Source organism: Astyanax mexicanus, chromosome 2 (assembly GCF_023375975.1).
Source record: "Astyanax mexicanus isolate ESR-SI-001 chromosome 2, AstMex3_surface, whole genome shotgun sequence".
NCBI lineage: Eukaryota > Metazoa > Chordata > Actinopteri > Characiformes > Acestrorhamphidae > Astyanax > Astyanax mexicanus.
In genome coordinates, this window is record NC_064409.1 from 7989851 (window position 1) to 8014865 (window position 25015).

At 41.6% G+C, this 25015-nt stretch overlaps 1 protein-coding gene across 2 annotated transcripts in view; it reads left to right on the forward strand.

The window, feature by feature from the left end:
• Positions 1-24660, forward strand: part of kcnd2 (potassium voltage-gated channel, Shal-related subfamily, member 2) — a 247511-nt gene extending 222851 nt beyond the window's left edge. The window contains exons 3-7 of one of the 2 annotated variants that reach the window (XM_049473296.1): positions 7714-7876; positions 10433-10531; positions 14948-15043; positions 19235-19476; positions 22043-24660. In XM_049473296.1, coding sequence (XP_049329253.1) covers positions 7714-7876; positions 10433-10531; positions 14948-15043; positions 19235-19476; positions 22043-22202 — 760 coding nt within the window. In that variant the 3' untranslated portion in view covers positions 22203-24660. The remainder of the gene's footprint in view (positions 1-7713; positions 7877-10432; positions 10532-14947; positions 15044-19234; positions 19477-22042) is intronic. The other variant, XM_049473297.1, reaches the window with a different exon arrangement.
• The last annotated feature ends 355 nt before the right edge of the window (positions 24661-25015 follow it).

Below are 25015 nucleotides of genomic sequence, written 5' to 3' on the forward strand. Positions count from 1 at the left end.
GTTTGAATTTTCTCATGCTCTAATGGAACTCATGGACAGAGTAAAGCAGTGTAAAACTGATGCTATCCCAAATTCTGGTGAAGTTTTAAGGGACCAATTTTGCGAGAATGTTAGGGACCATACGTTACGTAGAGAGCTCAAAAGACTAGTGCGGGATAATGGGGATATATCTCTCTTAGGGGTTAGGCGGGAGGCTATTAGGTGGATGGAGGAGGGCCAGTCAGGTCGGGATCGGGGTCAGCGTGCTGTACCACGCAATAGTGAAGTTCAGTTTGTGCCCCAGTGTGAGGCTACTATTGCTCAAACTTCTGAATTGGCAGACTTAAAAGAGATGGTCTTAAGACAGCAAGCCCAACTTGATATGTTGGTCCAACATTTTCGCCCTTCTAGCAGTAGTGCTTCAGGTTTTACATCTAGAAACAATCGCTTTAGACGTACTCCGGATGGCCAGCCTATTTGTCTTAGGTGTGATGGATCAGGTCACATTGCCCGTCACTGCCGAGCCGCGCCTCCTCAGAGTACTAATAGGCCTAATCCTATAACCCCCCGTAGCAATTCCACTGTGCAGTCGGAAAACTAGAACTCCCCAGTGTGCAGAGCCACACACTGGGATCAGAAGGGTCTGGCTCAGTCACTAACCGCCCTTCGTATAGTCAGCTAGTTGGGAATTGTCCAGTACTAGATGTACACATGGGTGGGATAGCAGTCTCCTGCTTAATTGACACAGGGTCAATGGTTACTACTATAACGGAGAGTTTTTTTACTAAGCACTTTACACATTTGCAAAAGAAGGACTGTAGATGGTTAGGCCTTAAAGCAGCGAATGGGCTAGACATTCCATACATAGGTTACCTTGAACTTGATGTTGTGGTTTTGGGGCAGTGCATACCTGGGAGGGGGATTTTAATAGTGAAGGATCCTATGGATGTTGCTCTTCAGGGTCGTAAAGTAGAGACACCAGGCATTTTGGGAATGAATGTGCTCAGGGATTGTTACCAAACCCTGTTTGAACAGCATGGTCCTCAACTCTTTTGTTCTCCCCCAGTGCAGTCGGTGGTCCCGGCGGTGCGGCATGCTCTACGCCACTGTGAAAAGATGGACGCCATTTTGAATGCTGTCATGCCCTTCAAGGTTCGCGTTCACGGACAACTACCTGTGCGCATTGTTGCTGGTACTTTATCGATGGTTCCTGTTACATGCCCTCAGCTGGAATCAGTGGAGTTTCTTTTGGAGCCATTGGGTTCGCAAGATGGACACCTGCCTGAAGGTTTGCTTTTGTCCCCCACTTTGGTCTTGGCAAAGAAAGGTGTATTGTATGCCCCCATTGTTAATGTCAGTAATGCTGATGTGTGGCTTCCCCCTTGTCATGTAGTGGGCATCGTGCAAGCAGTTTCAGCAGTGTTGGTGGAAACAGAGTCAAGTGTCTTGGTGGAGTCTTCCTTTGAGGAGTGCTCGGCTTTCATATCCACTCAAAAAACAAGCATGTCCAACAATTCTTCTGATCAGATTCTAGTTAATCTTGAAGGACTGACCGAACAACAGGCTGTTCAGGCTAATGCCCTCTTTTCCAAGTATGGTAGTATCTTTTCTAAAAGTGATGGTGACTTGGGCTGTACTTCCTTGATCACCCATGAAATCCCGTTGGTAGATGATGTACCCGTGCGCCAGCCTTACCGTCGGATTGTTCCTTCCCAGTATGAAATGGTGAAAAACCACATCCAACAGTTACTGGACAGCAAGGTAATTAGGGAAAGTAGTAGCCCTTATTCTTCCCCTATCGTGCTTGTAACTAAGAAGGATGGAAGTCTTAGACTTTGCGTAGACTATAGGCAGTTGAATTCAAAGACTCGCCGGGACTCTTATCCACTTCCCAGAATAGAAGAATCCTTAGACGCATTATCTGGAGCAAGATGGTTTTCCACCCTTGATCTGGCAAGCGGGTACAACCAAGTTCCTGTGGCTGAAAAAGATAAATTTAAGACAGCTTTCTGCACCCCCTTTGGTCTATTCGAGTTTAATCGAATGCCGTTCGGATTGTGCAATGCACCTGGAACCTTCCAACGTCTTATGGAGCGAATGTTTGGTGACTGTCGTTACCAGTCCGTGCTTCTTTACCTCGATGATGTCGTGGTGTTCTCTGCCACTGTTGAACAACATCTGGAAAGGCTGGAAGAAGTATTTGCTCGGCTCCAGAAGCAGAAACTGAAAGTGAAACTGTCAAAGTGTCACTTCTTTCAACATCAAGTGAGCTACTTGGGCCATGTTGTCTCGGCTGAAGGGGTGGCAACTGATCCTGCAAAAATTGAAGTTGTTAAAGGGTGGGAGCGCCCTATTCATCTTGCTGAACTGCGCTCATTTCTTGGGTTTGCAAGTTATTACCGACGTTTTGTGGAGGGCTTTTCCAAGCTTGCAGCACCACTACACAACTTGGTTGGAAAGCTTAGTGGATCCCGACGGAAGGGGAAGACCCCCAAGACCTCTCTGGCCACAGCTTGGAGCGAAGACTGTGAAAAGGCGTTCCAGATGTTAAAAGCAAAACTTACCTCTGCTCCTGTTCTGGCTTATGCTGATTTTAACAAACCATTCATCCTTGAAGTGGATGCTAGCCATGGAGGCCTTGGAGCTGTGCTCTCACAAGAACAGAATGGAAAGGTGCGTCCAGTTGCCTTTGCTAGTAGAGGGCTAAGGCCCACGGAAAGAAACATGGACAACTACAGCTCAATGAAACTTGAGCTGCTTGCTGTGAAATGGGCTGTCACCGAGAAGTTCAGGGAATATTTGCTAGGTAACCATTTCACTATCTTTACAGATAACAACCCTTTGAGTTACTTGCAAACTGCTAAACTTGGTGCAGTTGAGCAGCGCTGGGCTTCCCAATTAGCATCTTTTAACTTCACGATTAAGTATCGACCTGGAAAGAGCAACCAAAATGCAGATGCCTTGTCCCGGCAGTACATAGAGCGTTTTGCAGTAGGGACGGGGGTTCCACCACAACTAGCGCTAGCCCCCTTGAGTGAACAGCCAAGTGGTTTCAGTGCCCAGTGCAGTGAACTGATTGCATTTCCAGGGCGCTCACCTCAAGACCTGAGCTTGTTGCAGAAAGCTGACCCAGTGATCAAACCAGTGTGGAAGTTTTATAGTGAAAGGCATTACCCAACTGCAGGAGAACGTGAAACTTTATCCAATGCTAGTAAAGCTCTGATGCGCCAGTGGGATAGGTTTGTGGAGAAAGAGGGCTTACTGTATCGTTTAGTCCGTCCACACGGTGGTGGACCAGAATATCTCCAGCTGCTCCTCCCCCAGTGTCTTCAAGAAGAAGTCCTGCGTAGTGTCCATAATGATCATGGGCACCAAGGTACCGAGCGAACACTTCAGCTATTGCGGAGCCGCTGTTTCTGGCCCAGCATGGGCCAGGATGTTGAAAAATGGTGCCACCAGTGCCAAAGATGCACACTGGGGAAAGCAATCCAGCCTAAGGTTCGGCCATACCGGGGCACTCTGCAAGCATCACAACCAAATGAAATCTTGGCCATCGATTTCACAGTCTTGGAACCGGCATCAGATGGTCGGGAGAATGTTCTGGTGATGACTGACATTTTTACAAAGTATACGCAGGCTGTTCCCACTAAAGATCAGAGAGCGAGGACAGTGGCCCAGGCACTGGTACAGCATTGGTTCCATCGCTTTGGCCCTCCAGCCCGTATACACTCTGACCAAGGCCGGAATTTTGAAAGCATGCTGATTCAACAGTTGTGTAAGATTTATGGGGTTCAGAAGAGTAGGACCACCCCTTACCATCCTCAAGGGAACGGACAGTGCGAACGTTTCAACCGCACCTTACACGATCTGCTAAGAACTCTCCCCGTTGACCAGAAGAAACATTGGCCACATCACTTACCCCAATTGACCTTTGCCTATAACACAACTCCTCATCAGACCACTGGGGTCTCCCCTTATTTTCTCATGTTTGGTTGTCACCCGAGGCTACCGGTAGATTTCCTGTTGGGAATGGGTGAAGACATGACAAGTGTGGAAAATCTGGATGAATGGATTCAGAAGCATCAGCAGAGCCTTCGATTAGTACACGAACACGTAAGGCAAAGATCAAAAGAGCAGGCCCTCAGGAGAAATCAGAATCATAATGACAGAGTAAATGATTCTGGATTTAAGGAAGGGCAGCTTGTCTACCTGCGAAACCATCCATCAGGGCGGAATAAGATTCAAGATCACTGGGACTCCTGTGTTTACAGAGTCATCAGAAGTCCAGTGGGCATGGGGGCAGTATATTCTGTGGTCCCTGCTAATGAAGAAGGGCCAGTTCGGCAGGTACATCGATCAGAACTGAGGGCAGCTTCAGATGAACAGCAGGACACCACAGACACTGTCCTTACTGTAAGTGAGGCCGATTTACACAACCCTCAAGCTTCAGAGGAGGACGAATCAGGGGACATGGTTGTCCTGGTAGTAGGAGAAGAACCCCAGGTGAGACCGAGACCAAATAGTCCCCCCATTTCTGAAGGAGAGGCCTTGCTAGTGCCTATGCCCCTACGTCGATCAAGTAGATCCAATGCAGGCCAACACTCTAACCCTCACCGGCTCCCCCGAGCAGCTATAACAGAGCAGCAGGAGGAAGAACCTCCTGAACGGGAAGCATGAGTGGCCAGTGTCATCGTCGGGACGCCGATTCATTTGGAGGGGGTGGATTGTAGCCAGCTATTGTGTGTGTGTGTGTGTGTGTGTGTGTGTGCGTGCAGGTGCAGGGGGCGTGAACGAGTTACGTCATTAACTAGGGCGCCAGCATTAGCGAGTCAGTGTGGTCCTGCAGGCACTTATATACGCACCTATAGGGGGTCCTATTGAAGGTAGCACTGTGTGGCTAAGCTAACGCGAGTAGCAGCGTGGGCTGGAGACGATTCTCTGAGCTAGTGAAGTACTCAGTGAGAACAGGAGTGCCCGAGGCTGAGCGACTGTGAGTGGCTATAAATAGCAACAGTCTGTGTTTGTGCCTGGCGACGTGATATAAGAGGTAGGCTGGCTAATTATATGATATGCTGGGGTTAAGTTACACTGTTTGTTTGTTAACTCTTGGCTAAGCTGCTTGTTAATCACTACTTATTCTGACTAACTTTTTTTTACACTCTGTTTGTTTGTTAGCTCTTGGCTAAGCTGCTTGTTAATTCCTACTTATCCTGACTAACTTTGAAGGTATTTTTGATCAGGTAGGCTTAAACTATTGCACTTTTTAAAGTTCTGTAATAGTTTGATTATTTTAGCTTTGGTTGCTACCACTATATTTAACTGCTACCACTATAGTTAACACTAGTACTCTTTCGAATAGTTATCTGGGGGCTCTAGGTAAGATGTATGTCTCCATATGCTCTGTAATAGTAGGCAAGTGTCTGCTGCATTCTAATTGTACATTATTAGAGACACTATGCTTTTGAGCTGCTTTAGCTCCATGTGCTGTCCTGTAATAGTTTGAGTGTTTTAGCTTTGGTTGCTGCTATTATATTTAACTGCTACTACTACATTTAACACTAGTACCATTTCTAGAATGGTCACTTGGGGACTTTAGGTAAGATATGTCTCTATGTTCTGAACAGAATGCAAAATGGGTTTTATATCATGTTTCAATTGCTTTTGTGTGATCTATTTCTAATAGAGGTTTAAAGCTGCTACCCTGTCCATGGGCGAAGTTAGCATTCCACCTTGAGTTAAGTGGTATGTCTCTTCTGGTAATTGAATGCAAGTTGCACTGTTTTTATGTGATGAATGTATTAATGTGTGTTTTGTGTATTTGCATAGAGAGCCACAGTTCCAGTGGTTGCCAGTTGCTGTTTTCTGCTCTTTTTTTGTATTTCTTTTTTTTATTTTTTTTGTTTATTCTACCATAAATTTTGTAGCACTAAGTGTATTAACTGCTCAGGTATTTTTAAGTATTGTGGTTTTTAACTATGTGCTCTGTATAGACTCTAGCCTATTTGTAACCATGTGGTACAATTAGTCAATTTTAGCTGTGGCTATAATTGTTACTGGGACTGGGGGTTTGGAGTCAACCATATTCGGTTCTGTTGTCCTGTTCACTAGAAGTGTGATTCTTTTTTTTTGTACTTAGTTTATTTTATTTTTAAGTTTGCTGTGCAGTGATTAAGTAAACTTTATTCACGTGTGTTCTTTTGGTCCTATTGGATTGACTTCATATTTCTCCATACCCTGGACCCAGTGGTCATGGGTAAATTGTGATTTTCTTAAATTTTTATATATAGATTTCCTCTCACCCAATAAATGAAACTGACAGTAGATTTGACTTTGGTACGGTTTTAAATAAATCATTGTATTTTGTACTACAGTCAAGTTCTTGTGTCTTATTTGAGAGTTCCCCTTACTCTAAATAAAATAAGTAATTTAAGGGGTGGCGTAGTCTGGTAACCCCTAGTTAGGGGGCGCTACACTTGTTTATTTCTTTCTGTCAGTTTTTGAGGCGAAATTTGGCAGAAACCATTTTTTTTAAGAAGAGTGAGGCCTGGAGTCAAATTAAGAGAGTCATCACACCCCAAAAACAGCAACAGATGGGGAAGTGTGCTGCACTGGCTCTCTGTGGCTCTCTGCTGTCTCCCAGTGGTTATAGAGAGAACTGCACTGGGACGCCGAAGCTGTGCTGGGCAGTGTGTAAAACAGGCAATAAAATAAATAGTAAATATGGTCATGCTGGGGTTTGGTTGGAGCAAAGCTTTAGATATAGAAATTAAGGAATGCTACATGTGTTATAGCAGACTGATTATGGAGAGGCTGATGTAATTACAGTATTATTACAGTTATTACTCTCAGAATTGATATACTGGATCTTTTTCCCCTCTTTTCTTTCTCTTTCTTTCATGCTCTTACTCTTACTCTTCCCCTGTCTGATTTTTTTATTTCTCCATTTGCTTCTTTACTACTCTTCTTCCTGTATTTCTCTCTATTCATGTCTCTAGCTCTGTTACTAACTTTCTCTCATATTTGTTTCTCTTTTGCATCTCTCCATGTATCTTTCTTTCTGTTTCTCTTTCCACTTCCTGCTCCTCTTCCTATTCTTCTTTTTATTTTTGCCTTTTGCATTTCTCCTGATTTCTCACTTACCTTCTCTTTCTTTTTTTTGTTTCTTTCTTTTGCTCTCTCTCTTTCTCTCTCTCTCTCTCTCTCTCTCCTGCTTCTCCCCCAGTCTTTCTCTCTGTATTTGTTTCTATCTCTCTGTTTTTACATATTTGGTCCTTCTTTTCTCTTTCTTATGTTTCTGTTTATTTATGTTGCTCTCTCTCTCTCTCTCTCTCTCTCTCTCTTTTCTGCTTTTCTCTCTGTTTGACTTTTTATTTCTGTATCTATCTCTCTGTTTCTCTCTTTCTTTTATTACTTTCTTACTACTCTTTCTTACTCTCATTTGTGTTTTCTCTTGAATTGTCTCTATTTTCGCTATTCTCTCTTTTCCTTTCTCTCTCTTTGTTTGTCTCTTCTTTTTGCTTTGTTTTCTGACATTCTCTCTGTTTATATCTCTTTTTCTTTTGCTTTCTCTCACTTTATTTATCTTCCTTATTTTTCTCTCTTTTTCACCTCTCTTTTTCTCTGATATTTTTTACTTGCTCACTTAATTGTGATGTGAATTAACTTTGGTATGTGGAAATTTCAGCAGAGTTCGTGATGAATCTCTCTCTTCTCCTCTGTGTGTGTGTTCTGCAGGTATGGAGATATGGTTCCAAAGACAATTGTGGGGAAGATATTTGGCTCCATCTGCTCTCTCAGTGGAGTGTTGGTGATTGCGCTGCCTGTGCCCGTCATCGTCTCCAACTTTAGTCGCATCTACCACCAGAGCCAGCGGGCAGAGAAACGGCGAGCACAAAAGGTACCACTCTGCCCACCAAACCCCCACCCCCACCCCGGGGAACAGAGCTGTAGAGGACAGTAGAGCTATAAAGGAGGACCAAGTTGTAGAAGAAGTTTTAGGGGATAAAAGAGACAGTAGCTGTGAAGATAACTAAGCTTTATAGCAGAAAATACTGTAGAGGATGACAGAGTTGTAGAAAGAAATACAGTGAAAGAACAGGAACAGGATAACAGATGTATAGAGTTTTAAAAGATGACAGAGCAGTAGAAGAGAATAGAGCTGTGCAGTAGTATAGAACTGTTGGATAAAACTGAGCTGTAGAGCAGAACATCTGTTGAGGAGCACTGAGTTGTAGAAAAGAACTATCCGAAGAGGAGAGAAGAGTTACAGAGGATAATAGACGTATACAAGAAAGCAGAGATGAAAGGTAGGATTAAGCAGTGGAAAACAGGAGGAAACAGCTGTAGGACAGAATATGTCTCTAGAGGAGAGGATAGTCCTAGAGAAAAAAGCTGAAGAATGGAATAGAGCTGTATATTAGAATAGAGCTGTAGAGGGGAAGGGAGATGTAGAGGAAAAGGAAGCTGAACATGAGAATAGAGCTGTAGATGAGATTGGAGCTTTAGAGGAGAAGGGAGATGTAGAGGAGAGCTGTAGAATATATAGAGCTGTAGATGAGAAAAAAAACTGTAGATGAGAGTAGAGCTGCATATGAGAGTAGAGCTGTATAGGACTGCTGTAGAGGCGTATAGAGCTGTATGTCTCTAGATGACAATAGAGCTGTAGATGAAAAGGGAGCTGTAGAGTATAGTAGATCTGTAGATGATAACAGAGCTGTAGATAAGAATAGAGCTGTACATAAGAATAGAGCTGTAGATAAGAATAGAGCTGTAGAGGAGAAGAGACCTGTAGAGTATAGTAGATCTATAGATAATAACAGAGCTGTAAATAAGAATAGAGCTGCAGAGGATAATAGAGCTTAAGAGAATAACAGAGCTGTGGATGAGAATAGAGCTGTAGAGGAGAATAGAGCTGTAGAGAGGAAAAGAGCTGTAGATGAGAATAGAGCTGTAGATGTGAAGGAAGTCGTATGGGAGAAGGGAGTTGTAAAGGAAAGTTGGTGAGTATAATAAAGATGTAGAGGAGAAGGCAGTGGTGGTGGAGAATAGAGATGCAGAGGAGAGCTGTAGAGGAGGGTAAATAAAGGTGAATAAAGCCGCAGTGGTGATTTGTAGAGGACATTAGATCTGTAGAGCTATAGTAGAGGACGCAGCTGTAGAGGAAAATAGCTTTAGTAAAGAGCTGTAGAGTTTGGTAGAGCTGTAGAGTATGGTAGAGCTGTAATATAATAAAGAGGAAAGAGTGGAGGGTAGAATAGAGCAACAAAGGAGAATAGAGCTGTAGAGGAAGGCATATCTATAAAGGTGAATAAAGCTGCAGTGGTGAGTTGTAGAGGACATTACAGCTGTAGAGGAGAATATCTTTAGAGAAGAGCTGTAGAGCACGCTAGAGCTGTAGAGAAGAGAATGGCTATAGTAGAGAGGAAAGAGTGGAGGGTAGAATAGAGCGACAGATGAGAATAGAGCTGTAATATTTCCAGGACTTTCAGTTCCTCTGGGGTTGTTCAGTATGCTGAGCTGCATCAGGGTACACACTCATGTGCTCTCTGCCTGTTCAACTGCCCTTCATCTCCCTGTGTGAGTCCAGATGAGCCAGAAGAGACACAGGCCACATGTCTCTATCCCCTTCAGAACACACACACATATACACACACACACACACACACACACACATAGAAAATAGCTCTAAAACAGCAATCTGTTTATTCAGTTAAGAAAGAAAGGGCTGGGCAGAGAAAAGTAAATAAAGTGCAGAAAATAAAGTGCACACAAAAATACATAAAAAAATAGAAAAAGAGAATAAAGTAAAGAGAAAGAGATGGAGATAGAACAGAGAGAAGGAGAACTTAACCCAAAGATGACCTTGCATTTTGCATCTTTGGGTTGTCTACATTCATTTGTTTCGCATAAACACACACACACACACACACTAAGACACACACACTCACACTAAAACACTAGGGGTGTAACGGTACATGTATTCTTTACAGTACGATGAAATCGCGCCCTGCCATAGGAAATGAATGGTCAACTGTTGCTTTTCCAGTGTGAACGCAGGGTTAGGCGCTCGTACTGTCTCTCTCTCTCTCTCTCTCTCTCTCTCTCTCTTTCTTTCTTTCTCTCTCTCTCTTTCCAATATTCAAAAGATGGAGCCTCTCATGATGACAGGTGGACAGAGAACCCTGGTTCCATCCAAAAAAACAAAACATAGTTATTATTAAGTTCCATTGTTATTATGAAGTTAGTAAAGCTAAGGCTATACAGAACACCCAGCCTCTTTATTTTTCCCACCAATCGTACCGAAAACGTACCAAACCGTTTATATGGTTTATACCGAGATTTGCACCAAACCATGAATGTTTTGTACCGTTACACCCCTTTAAGACGCACACACAGGTGACCTCCAAGGAGTGAGCGCTTCGGCTAAAACGCCTGTGTGTGTTTGTCCGAACAGAAAACCAGGCTTTCTAGAATTCGTGCGGCGAAGAGCGGTGGTGCTAATGCTTATTTGCAGTACAAACGCAATGGGCTGCTGGCTGACGCCGAGGAGGAGGTAACGGTGGAAACTGCGGGGGTCTCTGGTGCTGGGACATTGCCGTGCCATGGCGGGCTGGTGCTGGTGCATGCGGACCCTCTTCTCCCTGAACTTTCACCTTTCCACCAGGGGCCGAGGGTCTGGCAGGGCTGCCTCCATTCAAACGCTTTTGTGGTGTCCTCTAACTGCTCTCTCTCTCTCTCTATCATTTTCTTTCTCACTCTCTTTCTGATGTTCTCTCTTACATTTTCTTTCTTTCTCTCTCACTTGCTGTTTTGTCTTCACTCTCTTACACTCATTTCCAACTATATAACCCCTCTTTCCATCATCTTTGGTCTTCTTCATCTACTTCTTTACCTATTTCATCCAAATATTCACCTGTCTTTCTCTTTCTCTCTTTTTTTCTTTCTCTTTCACTCATTGTGAGATGCATACATCTACAGACATAGAGAGCCAACCTTTGTTTTTTTTATTATTATTCTCAAAAGAAAAAGGCTGAAATGAAAAACTAGATAATTAAAAGTTTGGATGAAAACCCATTTCTTATACTAAATGGAAAATAAATAAAATAAATAAAAATAAAATAAAATAAATAAGTAATAAATAATATTTTATTCTATTGTACTCTTTTTGGGATAAAAATATACTATAATATAAACTATAATATTATACAATATTACTGAAATTTAAATATTTTATTTAAGACATGCATTAAAATATTTACATAATCTCAAAGATGATGTCTCACTGTCTCAACACATGGATGGCATGTAATACAGAATGTGGGCTACCAATATGGGCTATTTAGACTATCTATTGCTTTTGAGTAAATGTCCTTAATGTATTAATGTAATATATTTTATTATAAGACTTACTGATTTTAGACATATTGAACTCCTTCCTTCCCTCCCTCACACTTACAGTATGCACACACTGCCACAGTTCTACAACTTAGACCTACTTAACACCCTGTATCCACAACATCCTGACCACAGTGGATGCCTGTGTGTCCCTAGTGTCCTGTTTTTAATCAAAAGCAACATATGATTACTCTAGGTAAATGTTGTGTGTATTTATAGAGACACCGTGTTTCCTTTAATGGAAAAAAAATCAGTAAAGAGTAAAGATGTTGGACAATAAAAACTGAAACCTGGTTTTAGAGCACAATAATTTATTGTGGTGACGGACAGTTCTGGTGGAAACAGGAGAGTTGAGGTGCACATTGAATTCTGCCGTGATTTGATCAGCCGTGGTTTTATGTTTTTTGGATACAATCTGGGTTAGCACCCGAACATCCCTTTCAGACAGCTTCCTCTTATAGCGTCCACAGTTAATCCTGTTGGATGTGGTTGGTCCTTCTTGGTGGTATGCTGACATTACCCTGGATACCGTGGCTCTTGATACATCACAAAGACTTGCTGTCTTGGTCACAGATGCTCCAGCAAGATGTGCACCAACAATTTGTCCTCTTTTGAACTCTGGTATGTCACCCATAATGTTGTGTGCATTGCAATATTTGGAGCAGAACTGTGCTCTTACCCTGCTAATTGAACACTCTTCACACTCTGCTCTTACTGGTGCAATGTGCAATTAATGAAGATTGGCCACCAGGCTGCTCCAATTTAGCCATGAAACCTCCCACACTAAAATGACAGGTGTTTCAGTTTCATTGTCCAACCCCTGTAGGTCATTAGGATTGGTTACCACACAGATCTTGAACAGTGCTTAAGATTCTCCAGGTCTGCAGATGGTTGATTGGTTAGCATGGTTAGCATTTACTTTGTCTGTTTCTTTTCCTTTTCTCTCTTTTTCTCTCTTCTTTTTCACTCTTTCTCCAGTTCAGCATTTATGTTTCTCTCCCTCAATCACGTCCTCTCTTACAACTAGACATCTCTACCTCTTTCCTAGTGAACAATATCATGTGACACTAATCATCTGACCTCTTCTTAGGAGCCAAGCTTCTTAGGTCATCAATGGGGTCACCACTCCTGTACTGCAACATGCCATATCTTTCCATTTCTCTCCTTTCTTTTGTCTTCTCTTTCTACTCCTTCTTTTTCTTCTTCTTCTCTTTCTCCTGCTTTCTCTACTACTACTTACCTTTGCTCCATGCATTTATCTATAACATGCATTTCTGAGTGATCTTTCCACGGCTGCCCAAACTGGTCTGCGCTCTCTCCTTCCTCATGACATCATCCGAACCCATCATGGATCCCATCCCATGGAGGAATGAGAATGTCTGAGCTGCATGTCATTGATTGGCCAGCATTTAAAACTGTGGAAGGGTGGTGGGTGGGGTTTTAGAGGCAGGGGCGGGGTCAATGTGACTCTTAGGGCTTGAAGAGTTTTAACTGGTTGTCTGTGAGAATGCCTGGAGGCATCACACTGACACTCAGTAAACACTCCTGCCTTGACTGTGGGGCTCTTGTCTTGTAGAGTCCTGCTTTGAGGAAACATGGGGTTTGAAGGTTTGAAGTACGGTGGCCCTCAAGGTTCAAATATAGCAGACATTTTTTTTTTTTTACATTTCCATGAGTGTAAATGGACATCACCTACTACTGTACCAGGGCTTTCTAGTTCCATTGCTGGAGGGTTGGACTACAGCAAAGCTTACTTTCTGATGTAACACATCTGCTTAACCCGCTGTAGACATCATGTATCGACACAGGTGTGTTGAATCAGGTGTGTCACTAAACTGTGCTGGAGCCCAGCTCTCTAGAAGAATTGAATACCCCTGCCATACACTCATGCTCCAGGCTCATTGCTCTATCATTCTAAGAACAGCTGCTGCATTCCAGTAATGCAGATTCCACAATTACTACCTGTATTTATGATTTAAATTACCGTATTTTTCGCACTATAAGGTGCACATAAAATCCTTTAACTTTCCCCAAATTGGATTATTCTATCAGTGAGGTTTTGTAGAGCAGTTAAGCCTGAAGTACAGAATTATAAAGGAGTTTCAGTGAAGTTTCTCCAGCACCAAGGCTGGAGCAGTATTAGCATTAGCTTCTAAGCACAGCGCTAGCTCTTTCGCTATTCAGAGATAAGTATACTAGATTGTACCTTGTGTGTTTACAATGTTAAAACAAGCTACATTGAATGAACTGCTAGCTGATAGCACCATGGTTTACCGGAACACTCAGGGTTCCTCAGTGTAGCGCTGTCGGGCGACTTTTACTAACACTAAGTGCTGCTTAGCACGGCTAGCATTGCTGCTAACTGTGGCTAGCGCTGACAGCTAACCACGCTGTTGAACATATTGGAAATGTAAGTTTTCAGGTGAGAAATCTGTGGCGACAGTCGTGTTTCTTACTATTGTTGCTTAAAATTACCATATTTTTTGCACTAAAAGGCGCACATAAAATCTTTACATTTTCCCAAAAATCAACAGTGCGCCTTTTAATACAGTGCGCCTTATGTACTAATACTACCAGTAAGGTTGTGAAGAGCAGTAAAGCCACTCTGCTGAAGTACAGTGTTATAAAGGTGTTTCAGCGAAGTTTCTTCAGCACCAAGGCTGGAGCAGTATTAGCATTAGCTTATTAGCTGACTGCTAACCACGCTGTTGAAAATATAAGCATATGAAAATGTAAGCATACTGTTAATAAACGAAAGTGCTTTACTCAGTTTTCATGTGAGAAATCTGTGGCGACAGCCTTGTTACTTATTACTGTTGCCTAAAATTACCATATTCTTGCACTAAAAGGCGCACAGAAAATCTTTGAAGTTTCCCAAAAATCGACAGTGCGTCTTTTAATCCAGTGCACCTTATGTATTAATACTACCAGTAAGGTTGTGAGGAGCAATAAAGCCACTTTGCTGAAGTGCAGTGTTATAATGGAGTATCAGTGAAGTTTCTCCAGTTTCTCACTAAGGCTGGAGCAGTGTAAGCATTAGCTCATTAGCAGATGTAAGGTTACTGTAAATAAACAAAAGTGCTTTATTCAGTTTTACACCCTTGTTCCTTACTATTGTTGCTTAAAATGCGCCTTATGTATAAAAATGAACAAAAACAGACGTTCATGGATAGTGCGCCTTGTAATCGGTGCATCTTATAGCGCGTAAAATACGGTAGTTACATGCTTTCCGCATGTGGTTTCTCTGTATGCGCTTCTGCATTATCCAAATACACCACACAAGTCTACACTCACGTCCACACGCACTGCGCTTCCTGTGCGACTGCTGTCCGCTGTGTTTGAACCGGGAGCCATCCGTCACATTTCTAACCTGGAGAGAATGAGACAGGCACAGTGGCACACAGCCTAATGTTGTCACAACGTTTCAAACAGTTGCTGGAGCGTTGTGAGAGCCCTGGCCTCACTGTCCCTGCCTTCTTGTCTTTTCTCTCTCTCTCTTTTTTATTTGTCCTCTGTTTTTTCGTGCGTTCTGATTGGCTGATGAACTGTTGCATTGTTTTGTTTCTCTTAAAAGGCATCAAAGGAGGCAGGAAAGGCGCTGGTTTGTAAGGTGAACCCCACCTTCGAGACCCAGCATCATCATCTACTACACTGCCTGGAAAAGACAACGGTAAGACAATGAACAATGTGTTTTTGTGTTTGGTTTTACTTTCTAAGACCCGAATTCTTGCATGGCATGCATTTTTATTTATCTTTGCTATTTATCTTAGACAATTGGTACCTAAGTAGTGTAAAAAAAAACAAAGAATTATCTTTTTACATAATGTAGTTTCTGAGAAAAATTATGTCCACGTATGTGGACGTTAGTTTTATATTTTGATAGATCACAATTATTTATTTTGTGCCTGAACACAGCAGCAAAACAAAAGTAGAAACAACAATTGTGGCAAGCCATATGGCTCATTTTAAGTGTTCCTTCAACACAAAGACATAACAAAAGTAAGAAACATGAATATTTACTGTTCATTTAAATTTCTAAACAACTTCGAAACTGTAACGTATTTAAACTTTTCTGCCACCACTAAGTGACAGTGTAATGGCCTCATGCGAGGACACCAGGCCCTTGTAGAGCAAAAAAATTAGTGTTCTGGTCTAGACAACCCAAAATGTGATGTCCACACATGTGGACGCCAGGTCTCAGGGGGTTAAGTGGTTTAAAAATTATTATTCCTCAAAGTCTTCCATGTTTTTCAGTGTTGTGCCATGTTTTGTCCAATCAGCGCATGGTTTTCACACTAAATATATGAATCTGTGAAGCACTGTGTCACAATTAAGCAAGATATATGGCAAGAAGACCTATGGAAAAAAACATATTCAACACAAGTAAGCAAACGGCAGCTTCTGCGGTCTTGCTACAGAAACTCAATGGACTTTCTTACATTACTGTGGCAATTGAAACATTTAAAGGAGAACTCTGGTGTAAAATTGATTTTGGTGTAGTAAAACATGATAAAGAGTACTAAACTGTGTTGAATAGACCATCTCTGTTCTCCCGCAGCTTTCCGAGATCCAGTCATTTTTTTTTGCAGTTTCTCCAAACATGCTTTAAACTGGATGATATGGGGCATATTTTGCCCCTGCAGATAAATCACAATTGGTCCTGCTCCCTCCGGGTGGGTAGATGGCGCTCTCTCCCCACATCACTCCTAGGGTGATGTCCGCAGCACAGGGCGTCTGTGAGCTGATGTATCGGAACCGAGTCGCTGCGCTTTCCCCCAACTGTGCTGTGATGCTACTCTGCAATGCTGCATCAAAAGCAACTCAAAAAGAAGCGGTGGCTGACTTCACATGTATCAGAGGAAGCATGTTCACCCTCCTGGTGTGTTGGGGCATTACTAGTGATAGGGGGAGTCCTAATGAGTGGGTTGGGTAATTGCCCACGTAAATTGGGGAGAAAAAGGGAAAAACTAGAAAAAAAAAAGAAATAAATTAAAATAAAAACTCTAGCCAAAATATGCCACATATCATCTATTCTAAAGCATGTTTGGACAAACTCTAAAAAATACTGAATCTTAAAAAGCTTTGGGAAAACAAAGGTTAATAGTCTTTATCATGTTTTACTACCATAAAAGTCAATTTTACAGTTTCTCCACTGTAAAAAAAAAAATGAAACATGTCAGTAGAGGGATTAAAATTATTTCTATAAATCTTTGAAAAGCAGTGTCATGCCCACTCTAAATACGTAAAAGAAACTAAAGTAACCTAATCTCACTTTTTTTATAGTCTCTCTCTTTCTGTCTCTCAATTGGTTTCTCTCTATTTTTTGTATTCATTTCATTTATTCGACTTCTTGTCTGGCGTAAGTCTTGTTTATGCAGGATTGATGGATTGAGCTAGTATGAAACTGGCAGCTGTTCCCACAATATTCCTCTTCTTTCTACTTAAAGTATAAGTAGCAAAGCCCTTAAAATAATACCTCTACGTCTGCGATAAACATTATTCATTTATATCCACTCATCATTTATAAGCGCTGTCGAGTCACATTTGTTCAGTTCCCCTTATATGACTTCATTTAGGCTGGCGATGGTGTTTCCGTAAATATCCTCAGGAACCTTTTCGTGCGTCGCGTTTACAAAGAGCAGGGCTCTGTCTGTGTTTGTTTTAATCTGAGGCACGCTTGGCTCCCGCAGCCGTAAACGAAGGCTCGGTCTCGGGAGAGCGTGTTAGGAAGACGCTGCCAAGAAAATGACAGTTAGTGTCTCCCTCTGCCAGCCAGACTAACGACAACACGGGCCGCGACCCGCTCCTCCCCGCTCCTCCTTATCTGGGGCACTGCTCGAGACGTTTGAGCGGAAAAATTCCTCCGTCCTGCCGAGGGTACGGCCGAGGCACTGGAGGCTCGTTTGGGATGCGTCCAGATCCATGGCGCATCGGAGCTCAGGGACTTTCTGTGATCTCCATTTAGGCTGGGTCGGATTACTGACAAGCCTTGATGTTTCTTTCACAGACAGGGCTTGTTTGTCTCTGGTTTAAGCTGTGTTCAGTAGCTGTAGAAGCAGTAGTGTTAGAGTTTACTCAGTGCAGACTATAGGACAGAGATCAGAGGAGGGAGGCACAAAAGAATGTGACAAGCATAAATTATGATGTTTGAAAGTTTAGGTCAGGGGTGGTCATTTCCTCTGCTGGAGGCCTGGATTCCTGCAGTTTTGTGCTTTTCCTGTTTAACACAGCTCATTCAAACTCCCCCTTTTTAATTTAGAGCTTTAAAGCTTTAGAGGTTTTGTTACAGCAAGGAAATCATCAAATTGGGCTGGACTCATGCCCACGCTGCTCACTTAGGTGAAAGGGCACAGCAGTTCAGCATGCCAAAATCTTTAAAAAAAAAAAAAAAAGAAAGAAACTGCATTACTTTTGTTTAAAAAAAATATGTTGTCCACTTTAGATTTGATGTAATCTAAAATCTAGAAAGCACTAGAAAACATGACATAAATTGAGTTTAAAAAAAAAATCCAATCTAAAACATTTAAAGGGAAATTAATGTTTTTAATGTTTAGTATGTCAACAAAATGTAAGATGATTTCATTTGAAGATTTTTGCAATGTTTAGATTTAATTGTACCAACTTTTTTTTTAAACATCATTAACACTTTAATACGTTGAGGTTTTAGAGGTGTGGTAGTATCAATTACATGTTTTTTATAAATTATTGTTATTTATTCTAAAATTTTTATTATTTTCTAATTGTGATACTTTGCATTCTGTATATAGTGGCTGACACTTTATCAATTTGGTCAAAATATTTTTTTCCCGCTCAAAAATGACAGAGAAATTCTCTTAACTTAACTTAACTTAAGTTAACTTAACTTAACTTAACTTAACTTAATTTAACTTAACTTAACTTAACTTAACTTACTGATTAGTTACCTATTATTTACTAGGTGCTTACTGTACCATACAGTAAAGTGCTCCATTTTTATTTTGTAGATTTTATAATTTTGCAACATTTTTGAACAGCGACAATATGCAGTGAAATAATAAGACACCATGCTTTAATTATCAATAGCAATAGCAGTAAGCCAAATCCTGACAGTGGTCGAATAAGAAAAATACAGTACTTATATTTTAATATTATATTTATATCTCACTCTATTACACTTTATATAACCTCTTTGTTCTCTTTTCTTTTTTTTCTCTCCTTCTCTATCAGAATCAGGAGTTTGTGCGTAACAAACAGTGAGTTATAATGAACTGTAGACATTCGTCTAGGTTTTTTTCAGTCAGTGGCGCACCTGTGTTTTTCGTTGCCAAGATAGCAATACGCCAAAAATGTACTTGAGCACACCCTACTTCAAAACCACCCATCAGCATAGATACAGTATGTTGAAAAATATGTTGAGGCCTTTGGACAGTGACAATATGCAGTGCAATAATAATCCACCTTCTTTACTTATCAATAGCAATAGTAACAGGCCAAATTCTGACAGTGGTAGAATAAGAAAAATAGAGTACTTATATTTCAATAACATATTTATATCTCACTCTATTACACTCTCTATAACCTCTCTATCTCATCCCCTCTCTTTCTCTCTCTCTCTCTCTTTTAGAATCATGAGTTTTTGCATAACAATCAGGGTGTATGTGCATTGGGGACATTACCAGGATAGTAATGAACTGTAGACATCCATCTAGGTTTTTTTCAGTCAGTGGCGCACCTGTGTTTTTCATTGCCAAGATAGTAATAGGCCAGAAATGTACCTAAACACACCTTACTTCAATACCACCACACACATCAGCATAGATACAGATAGTGCAAGAAAAACCTCTATAACATCTATAATCTCTTCTCCATCTTTCTCTATCAGAACCATGAGTTTGTGGATGAGCAGACCTATGAGACGAGCTGCATGGAGGTGTCGATGGTGAAGCCGTCCACCTCGCGCTCCTCCTCGGTCTCCTCCTCTCCTCACGGCCTCACCTCCTGCTGCTCACGCCGGAACAAGCGCAAGAGCTTCAACGTTCCCAACTCCAACATGACGTCCGGCCGCCGCGGCAGCGTGCAGGAGCTCAGCACCATCCAGATCAGAGAAAGACCGCTCACCAACAGGTAGATAAAACACACATACACACACTATCGCTCACATAGACACAAACAAACACATAGACACACTATCGCTCATATAGACACACAGGCTCAAAGCAGCAGGACAGAGCTCTACAACAGATGCAGCCTTGAGCGCTCACACACACACACACACACACACACACACACACACATCATTTTTGCTGTTTAATTTGGGCAATCTGCCGACATCGCCAGCAGGTCAGTCATCAGCAGATGTGCCCTCTTCAACAACTACTCCAGCAGAGACATGGAAACACTCACAAACACACACACACACACTCTGAGCTCGGAGCTGATGTTGAGGTACTTGACTGAATGAAGATGAGTCAGAGCATCAGGGGTCTGTCTGTCTATTCAGCCTCCCACAGTCCTACACTTTTCTCTGTGTTATAATACAGAGTGAGCTAGAGCTTTTTCAGTCATTGTGTGTGTGTTTGTATATATGTGTGTGTGTGTGTGTGTGTGTGTGTGTTTGTGTGTGTGTGTAATCAAGGTGAGGAGATGTGCATCCTTTCAGATCCTTTCAGTCTCCTACAGGTTATTGATCAGCCTTTGCCGTCTGAATTCCAGTCTGTACAGAATGTTGTGGACTGAATGGTTGAGCAGGAAGCAGCGCTGATAATGAGAAATACCAAAGCCTTTAAAGAGCACCAGCATTGCTTAGATTAGTGCCTGTGCTGTACACCGATGTTTATTAAACATTCTGGATGTATTTGAATTGAATTTGTATTCTTCGCCTTTTTTATTGTGGTGAATAACCTTCACAACTTATTGATATTTCAGCAAGGCAGGCAGTGCAGGACGTGATGCTGCTTATCAAGTGATGCAGCAGGTTAAGAAGAGAGGGAGTTTAAAGGTCTTAGCATACTTTTTGCGGAGATGACGTTCGCTTGGCTTTGGCTACGAACATGATGGAATTATAGAGAAAAAAAAAACAACCATGGGGATAGATAGATGGATAGTAGATAGATACTTTATTCACACACAGTCTGAAGCAAAGACACCATGTGCTCTATTTTAAAGATCTATAGGTGAGTCATCATTCATGTAGAAGCTTGCATAACTGGCTACAAGTACGCGCTATGGGTTTGTGCACTACTGCATGTCCACATGTACGCAACAAGTGGGAATATATATGTGCATTAGGGACACACCTGTAATAATTCACTGCCAAGACAGTAATAAACTATAAACATCTGTCTAGTTGTTTTCAGTCAGTGGTGCAGCTGTGTTTTCCGTTGCCAAGATAGCAATACACAGGTTCAGAAATGTAAGTCAAATGTATCATCTCATCTCACACACATCAGCATAGATACAGTATGTTCAAAAGTATGTTAAGGCCTTAAATAGATTATTTTCTTCAAACTGAACTTGTGTGATTAAAATGCTTACATAACAACAGATTTCCCTGTAAAATAAATTGACATATGTGGTGTAGAGACATTTGAGATACAGCCTAGGTAAATAAGAAAAATCAAAAGCTATTGTAAATAAGAATGTAGAAGGTAGAGCCTTCTGGTAAAGTGGCTAGTCAGTCCATATACAAGGCTGGTGTTTTTAAAAAAAAGTGATCAATCAGTCTATAAACAATGTAGGTGTTTCTAACAAAGTGACCAATCTGTGTAAATACATGGAAGGTATTTCTAATAAAGTGTCCAATCCATATAAATACAAGTAAGATGTTTCTGATAAAGTGACCAATCTGTGTAAATACTTGGAAGGTGTTTCTAATAAAGTGGCAATTCTGTATGAATACAAGTTAGGTGTTTCTGATAAAGTGGTCATTTAGTCTCAAAAAACAAGGTAGGTGTTTCCAATAAAGTGGCCAGTCAGTATGAATAAAAAATAGGTGTTTCTGATTAAGAGTTCTGTCTGTAAATAAGGTAGGTGTTTCTGATATAGTGACCAATCCGTGTAAATACTTGGAAGGTGTTTCTAATAAAGTGACCAGTCAGGGTATAAACAAAGTAGGTGTTTCTAATAAAGTGGTCAGTCACTCTATAAACAAAGTAGGTATTTTTTATAAAGTGACCAATCTGTATGAATACTTGGTAGGTGTTTCTAATAAACTGTTCAGATTATATACAAGGCAGCTGTTTCTAATAAAGTGACCTATATGTATAAATTCAAGTTAGGTGTTTCTGTTAAAGTGGCCAGTCATCCCAAATGCAAATTTGATATTTCAATTAAACTGGAAAGTGATGGGACGTATAAGTTACTGTAGATGTTTTTAATAAAGTTTACTGCCCAGTAAGTGAAAGTTGAAGGTACAGTAGAAATTGGTATTGAAGAGGATGGGTGTGAATCTACAACTGAAGTATGTAAACAACATCTAGCCCTAATCACCCAGTCCTGCGTGTGGAGGGAGTGAGGGTGTGTGGTATCAGGAAGGGAAGCAGGGATTCTGTGACTCAGGATAATGGAATGCCACAAATGCTCCAGCTGTGGGCACCCACTCCAATGTGTGGTCTAATGGACAGCTGGGAGGATCTCACTCACTCACTCACTCTCTCTCTCTCTCTCTCTCTTTCTCTCCCTTCTTCTGCAGTCGCTCCAGTCTGAATGCCAAGTTCCAGGAGACGATGCCACTGAACTCGGAGCAGCCTCCGTACATCACGGCGGCCATCATCAGCATGCCCACTCCGCCCGTGACCACGCCAGAGGGAGGAGACTTCCAGAGCAACATCGTCCGAGTGTCGGCGCTATAGACTGCAGGGCGCTACGGTTCCCCTCCTTTTTATTTGGAATCGGCGAGCAGACGCTGGCTAGTGAGGGAGTTGGAGTGAGCCCTCCCCTCCCCTGCCTCCGCAGCAGAGGGAGAGGCCACGACTTTGACCCTTTATTTCACCTCCTGCCCACAGCCCTGCTTCCTCTGCTCTGGGCTACCGGCCCCGCCTCTGGATAGGCCGCTGAGGCCGCTAAAGCCGAGAGCCCACCAGGCTTATACTCACCGAGGGGACCAATAATGAAAAAAATAAAATAAAATAATAAGACTGACTATGATTACCACACTTGTTACAAATTGCTATGATTTTTATTTCAAGTATTGTGTGTCTTTACATTTGTTGTCTTATTCTTATGCTTGGTGGTGGGGAGAGCAAGGCGAGTGTGGGAGTGAGAGGTCAGCGCATACTTCTTCTAGGCATTTTTCTTTGGGTTGTAAATGTCTGGTGGGGTGTCTGGTGGCTGTTTTTTTTGGCGGGTGGTCCTAGTTTTATTCTAGGCTATTTACCATGCTTTTAGAGAGATTTCCTCCAACAGAGCTACTTTTGATACTACAAGTAAAGCTGCGGTCTCTATGTTTGAGAAGGATGTGTGTGCTGTACGGAAGTGTGTGTACTCTACGGATGTGTGTGTACTCTACGGATGTGTGTGTACTCTACGTGTGTGGGTGTACACGTGTGCGCGCCTGCGTGGTGCTAACCTTCTGCATGTTCTGCATTTTTGTGAGTCTGTGTCTACTTTCAAGATTTGGCATGAGCAATAAGGGTTTTCCGGGCAGTGTGTGTGTTCGTACTTTATTTGTTAACACCATTGCCTAGTTCAACTTCGTTAGTCTGCAGTCGTTTCCTCTCTAATCCACCCACACTGCTCTTACGAGTCAAAGTACAACAGTTGTTAAACACGTGTTAACAGTAGATTGTGTGAACCTGCGGTGACTGGAAAGCTTTCTCGCTCTAGCTCTCAGTTTAGTTCTCTCTCGAGACCTGGCCTAATTGTGTTTAATGGATCATTGATAATTTATTATAAACTGCAGGTCCAGGCAGCGTGGCCTTCCATAAAAAAAAAAAATGAAATTCGGCAGACGTTGAAACCTCTACATCTTTGAGAATTTCGCCACCTTCCTTTAAAGGAAATGCAGTATGTCCGTCATTCCATTTTTACTGTCAAACGTTTTTTTAAATATACTGTGAAAGATTGCTTTGTTTCTTTCCGGCTGTCGATGTTAAAATGCTGAGACTGTGCATGATGTTCTGCCGAACGTTGGGTTGCGGACCAGCCAGGCCACCGTACCCTGATGTTTTTTCTTTTTTTACTTGTTTGAGCTTGTTTATGTGTGGTTTATGTCTTAGTGCATCACTATGCCACCTTCAGAGCAGTGGACCTCACTTCACTCCGGACGTAATTAAAAGAGAAACATGAATGTGGAGAATGTAGAAGATCTAGAGTAAAGTAGAAGCTTACAGTAGAAGTTGGCTAACCTTACCACTAAGGAAGCTGAAAAAAAATCATATCTATATGTATAAGCCACTAAATCATTGGCTATGCAGGCAGTAAGGATTTTATCATTGTGTAGGTTGGGGGTTTCCAGTGGTTGTATGATGTGTGTGAGTGTGGCATTCTGGGAATTGTAGTATAAGAGAGAACGTTGATGAACATACCTTGCCTAACGGTGAATTCTGACAAACCGTTGACGTTGAAGCTAAGTAATCAAATGCTCCCGGGCTACAGTGTACTAAATAGCACAAACAGTGACTGTATGTATATAGCATGGACGCTGTGGTACCATTCCCTATATAGAAAACAAAGTCAAAAATATCAACCAAGACTCACCTTGTCCCTTTTTCTGGAAGCATGTCTCAGACCGCCTTCATTTTTCACTTTTTAAATTTTGTATTTATCCTAAAGAACCAGAAACAAGGGGGATTTGTAATAATTCAACAAAAACGATGTAGTTAATGCATTTTGCTACCAAACAATCTACATTTTCATCACATTACAGAACCTAATATCAGTTCTGTTTGCTCTGTTTTGCTTTTGCGCTGAGATAAACTGAGTCTAGTCGCCTCTAGTTTAGCGAGCATGCACCAGTGATGACTATAAGAAGAAAAAATAAGTTTTTAAATAGTATTCTCTCACTTTAAACAGTATTCTTCCACTTTAAACAGTACCACCACATCAAATTACACTTAAATTAGCTGGCTGCTAACAGACAATTAGATCACTATTAGATCTGGCCTTTTATAGTATAGTATGATTAACTAGCTAATTACCTTAAAACTTGACTCAAAAAACTCAGCTACTCCATGTAATAAAGGTGGTCTTCTTTTGGCCAAGGCTGTTAATCACTTAATTCCCCACCTTCTTACATTATAGATAAAAAAAAAAGATGTGCCAATATTATCACAGAGAATAGAGGACACCAGAGGCAAGCATGCAATAATAACAGCTAGTGCTGGGCGATATAACGATATTGATTTGTTTCGCGATAATTTTTCCCTCGATGACGATGATAAGCCTGTGCAATAGAATTCGATAAACATTCATTTCCATTTCCGTCTAAGTGGCGCGGCAAACAACGAAAACACAACGTGTAATCAATCCAGAAGACGCTGGAGCAAATTAATAAATAGTTAAGAAAATTGTAATAGTTATTCTCATGCATGCAACAAAAAACCCTAAAGAATAGTGGAGTATGGCCCGACACACGCAAACAACCATAGTGTTTGTACTTTGGGAATAAACGGCCGCACTGTTCAGCACGTTTTAAATAAATTTTAAGTAAATTTTAAGCACTAAA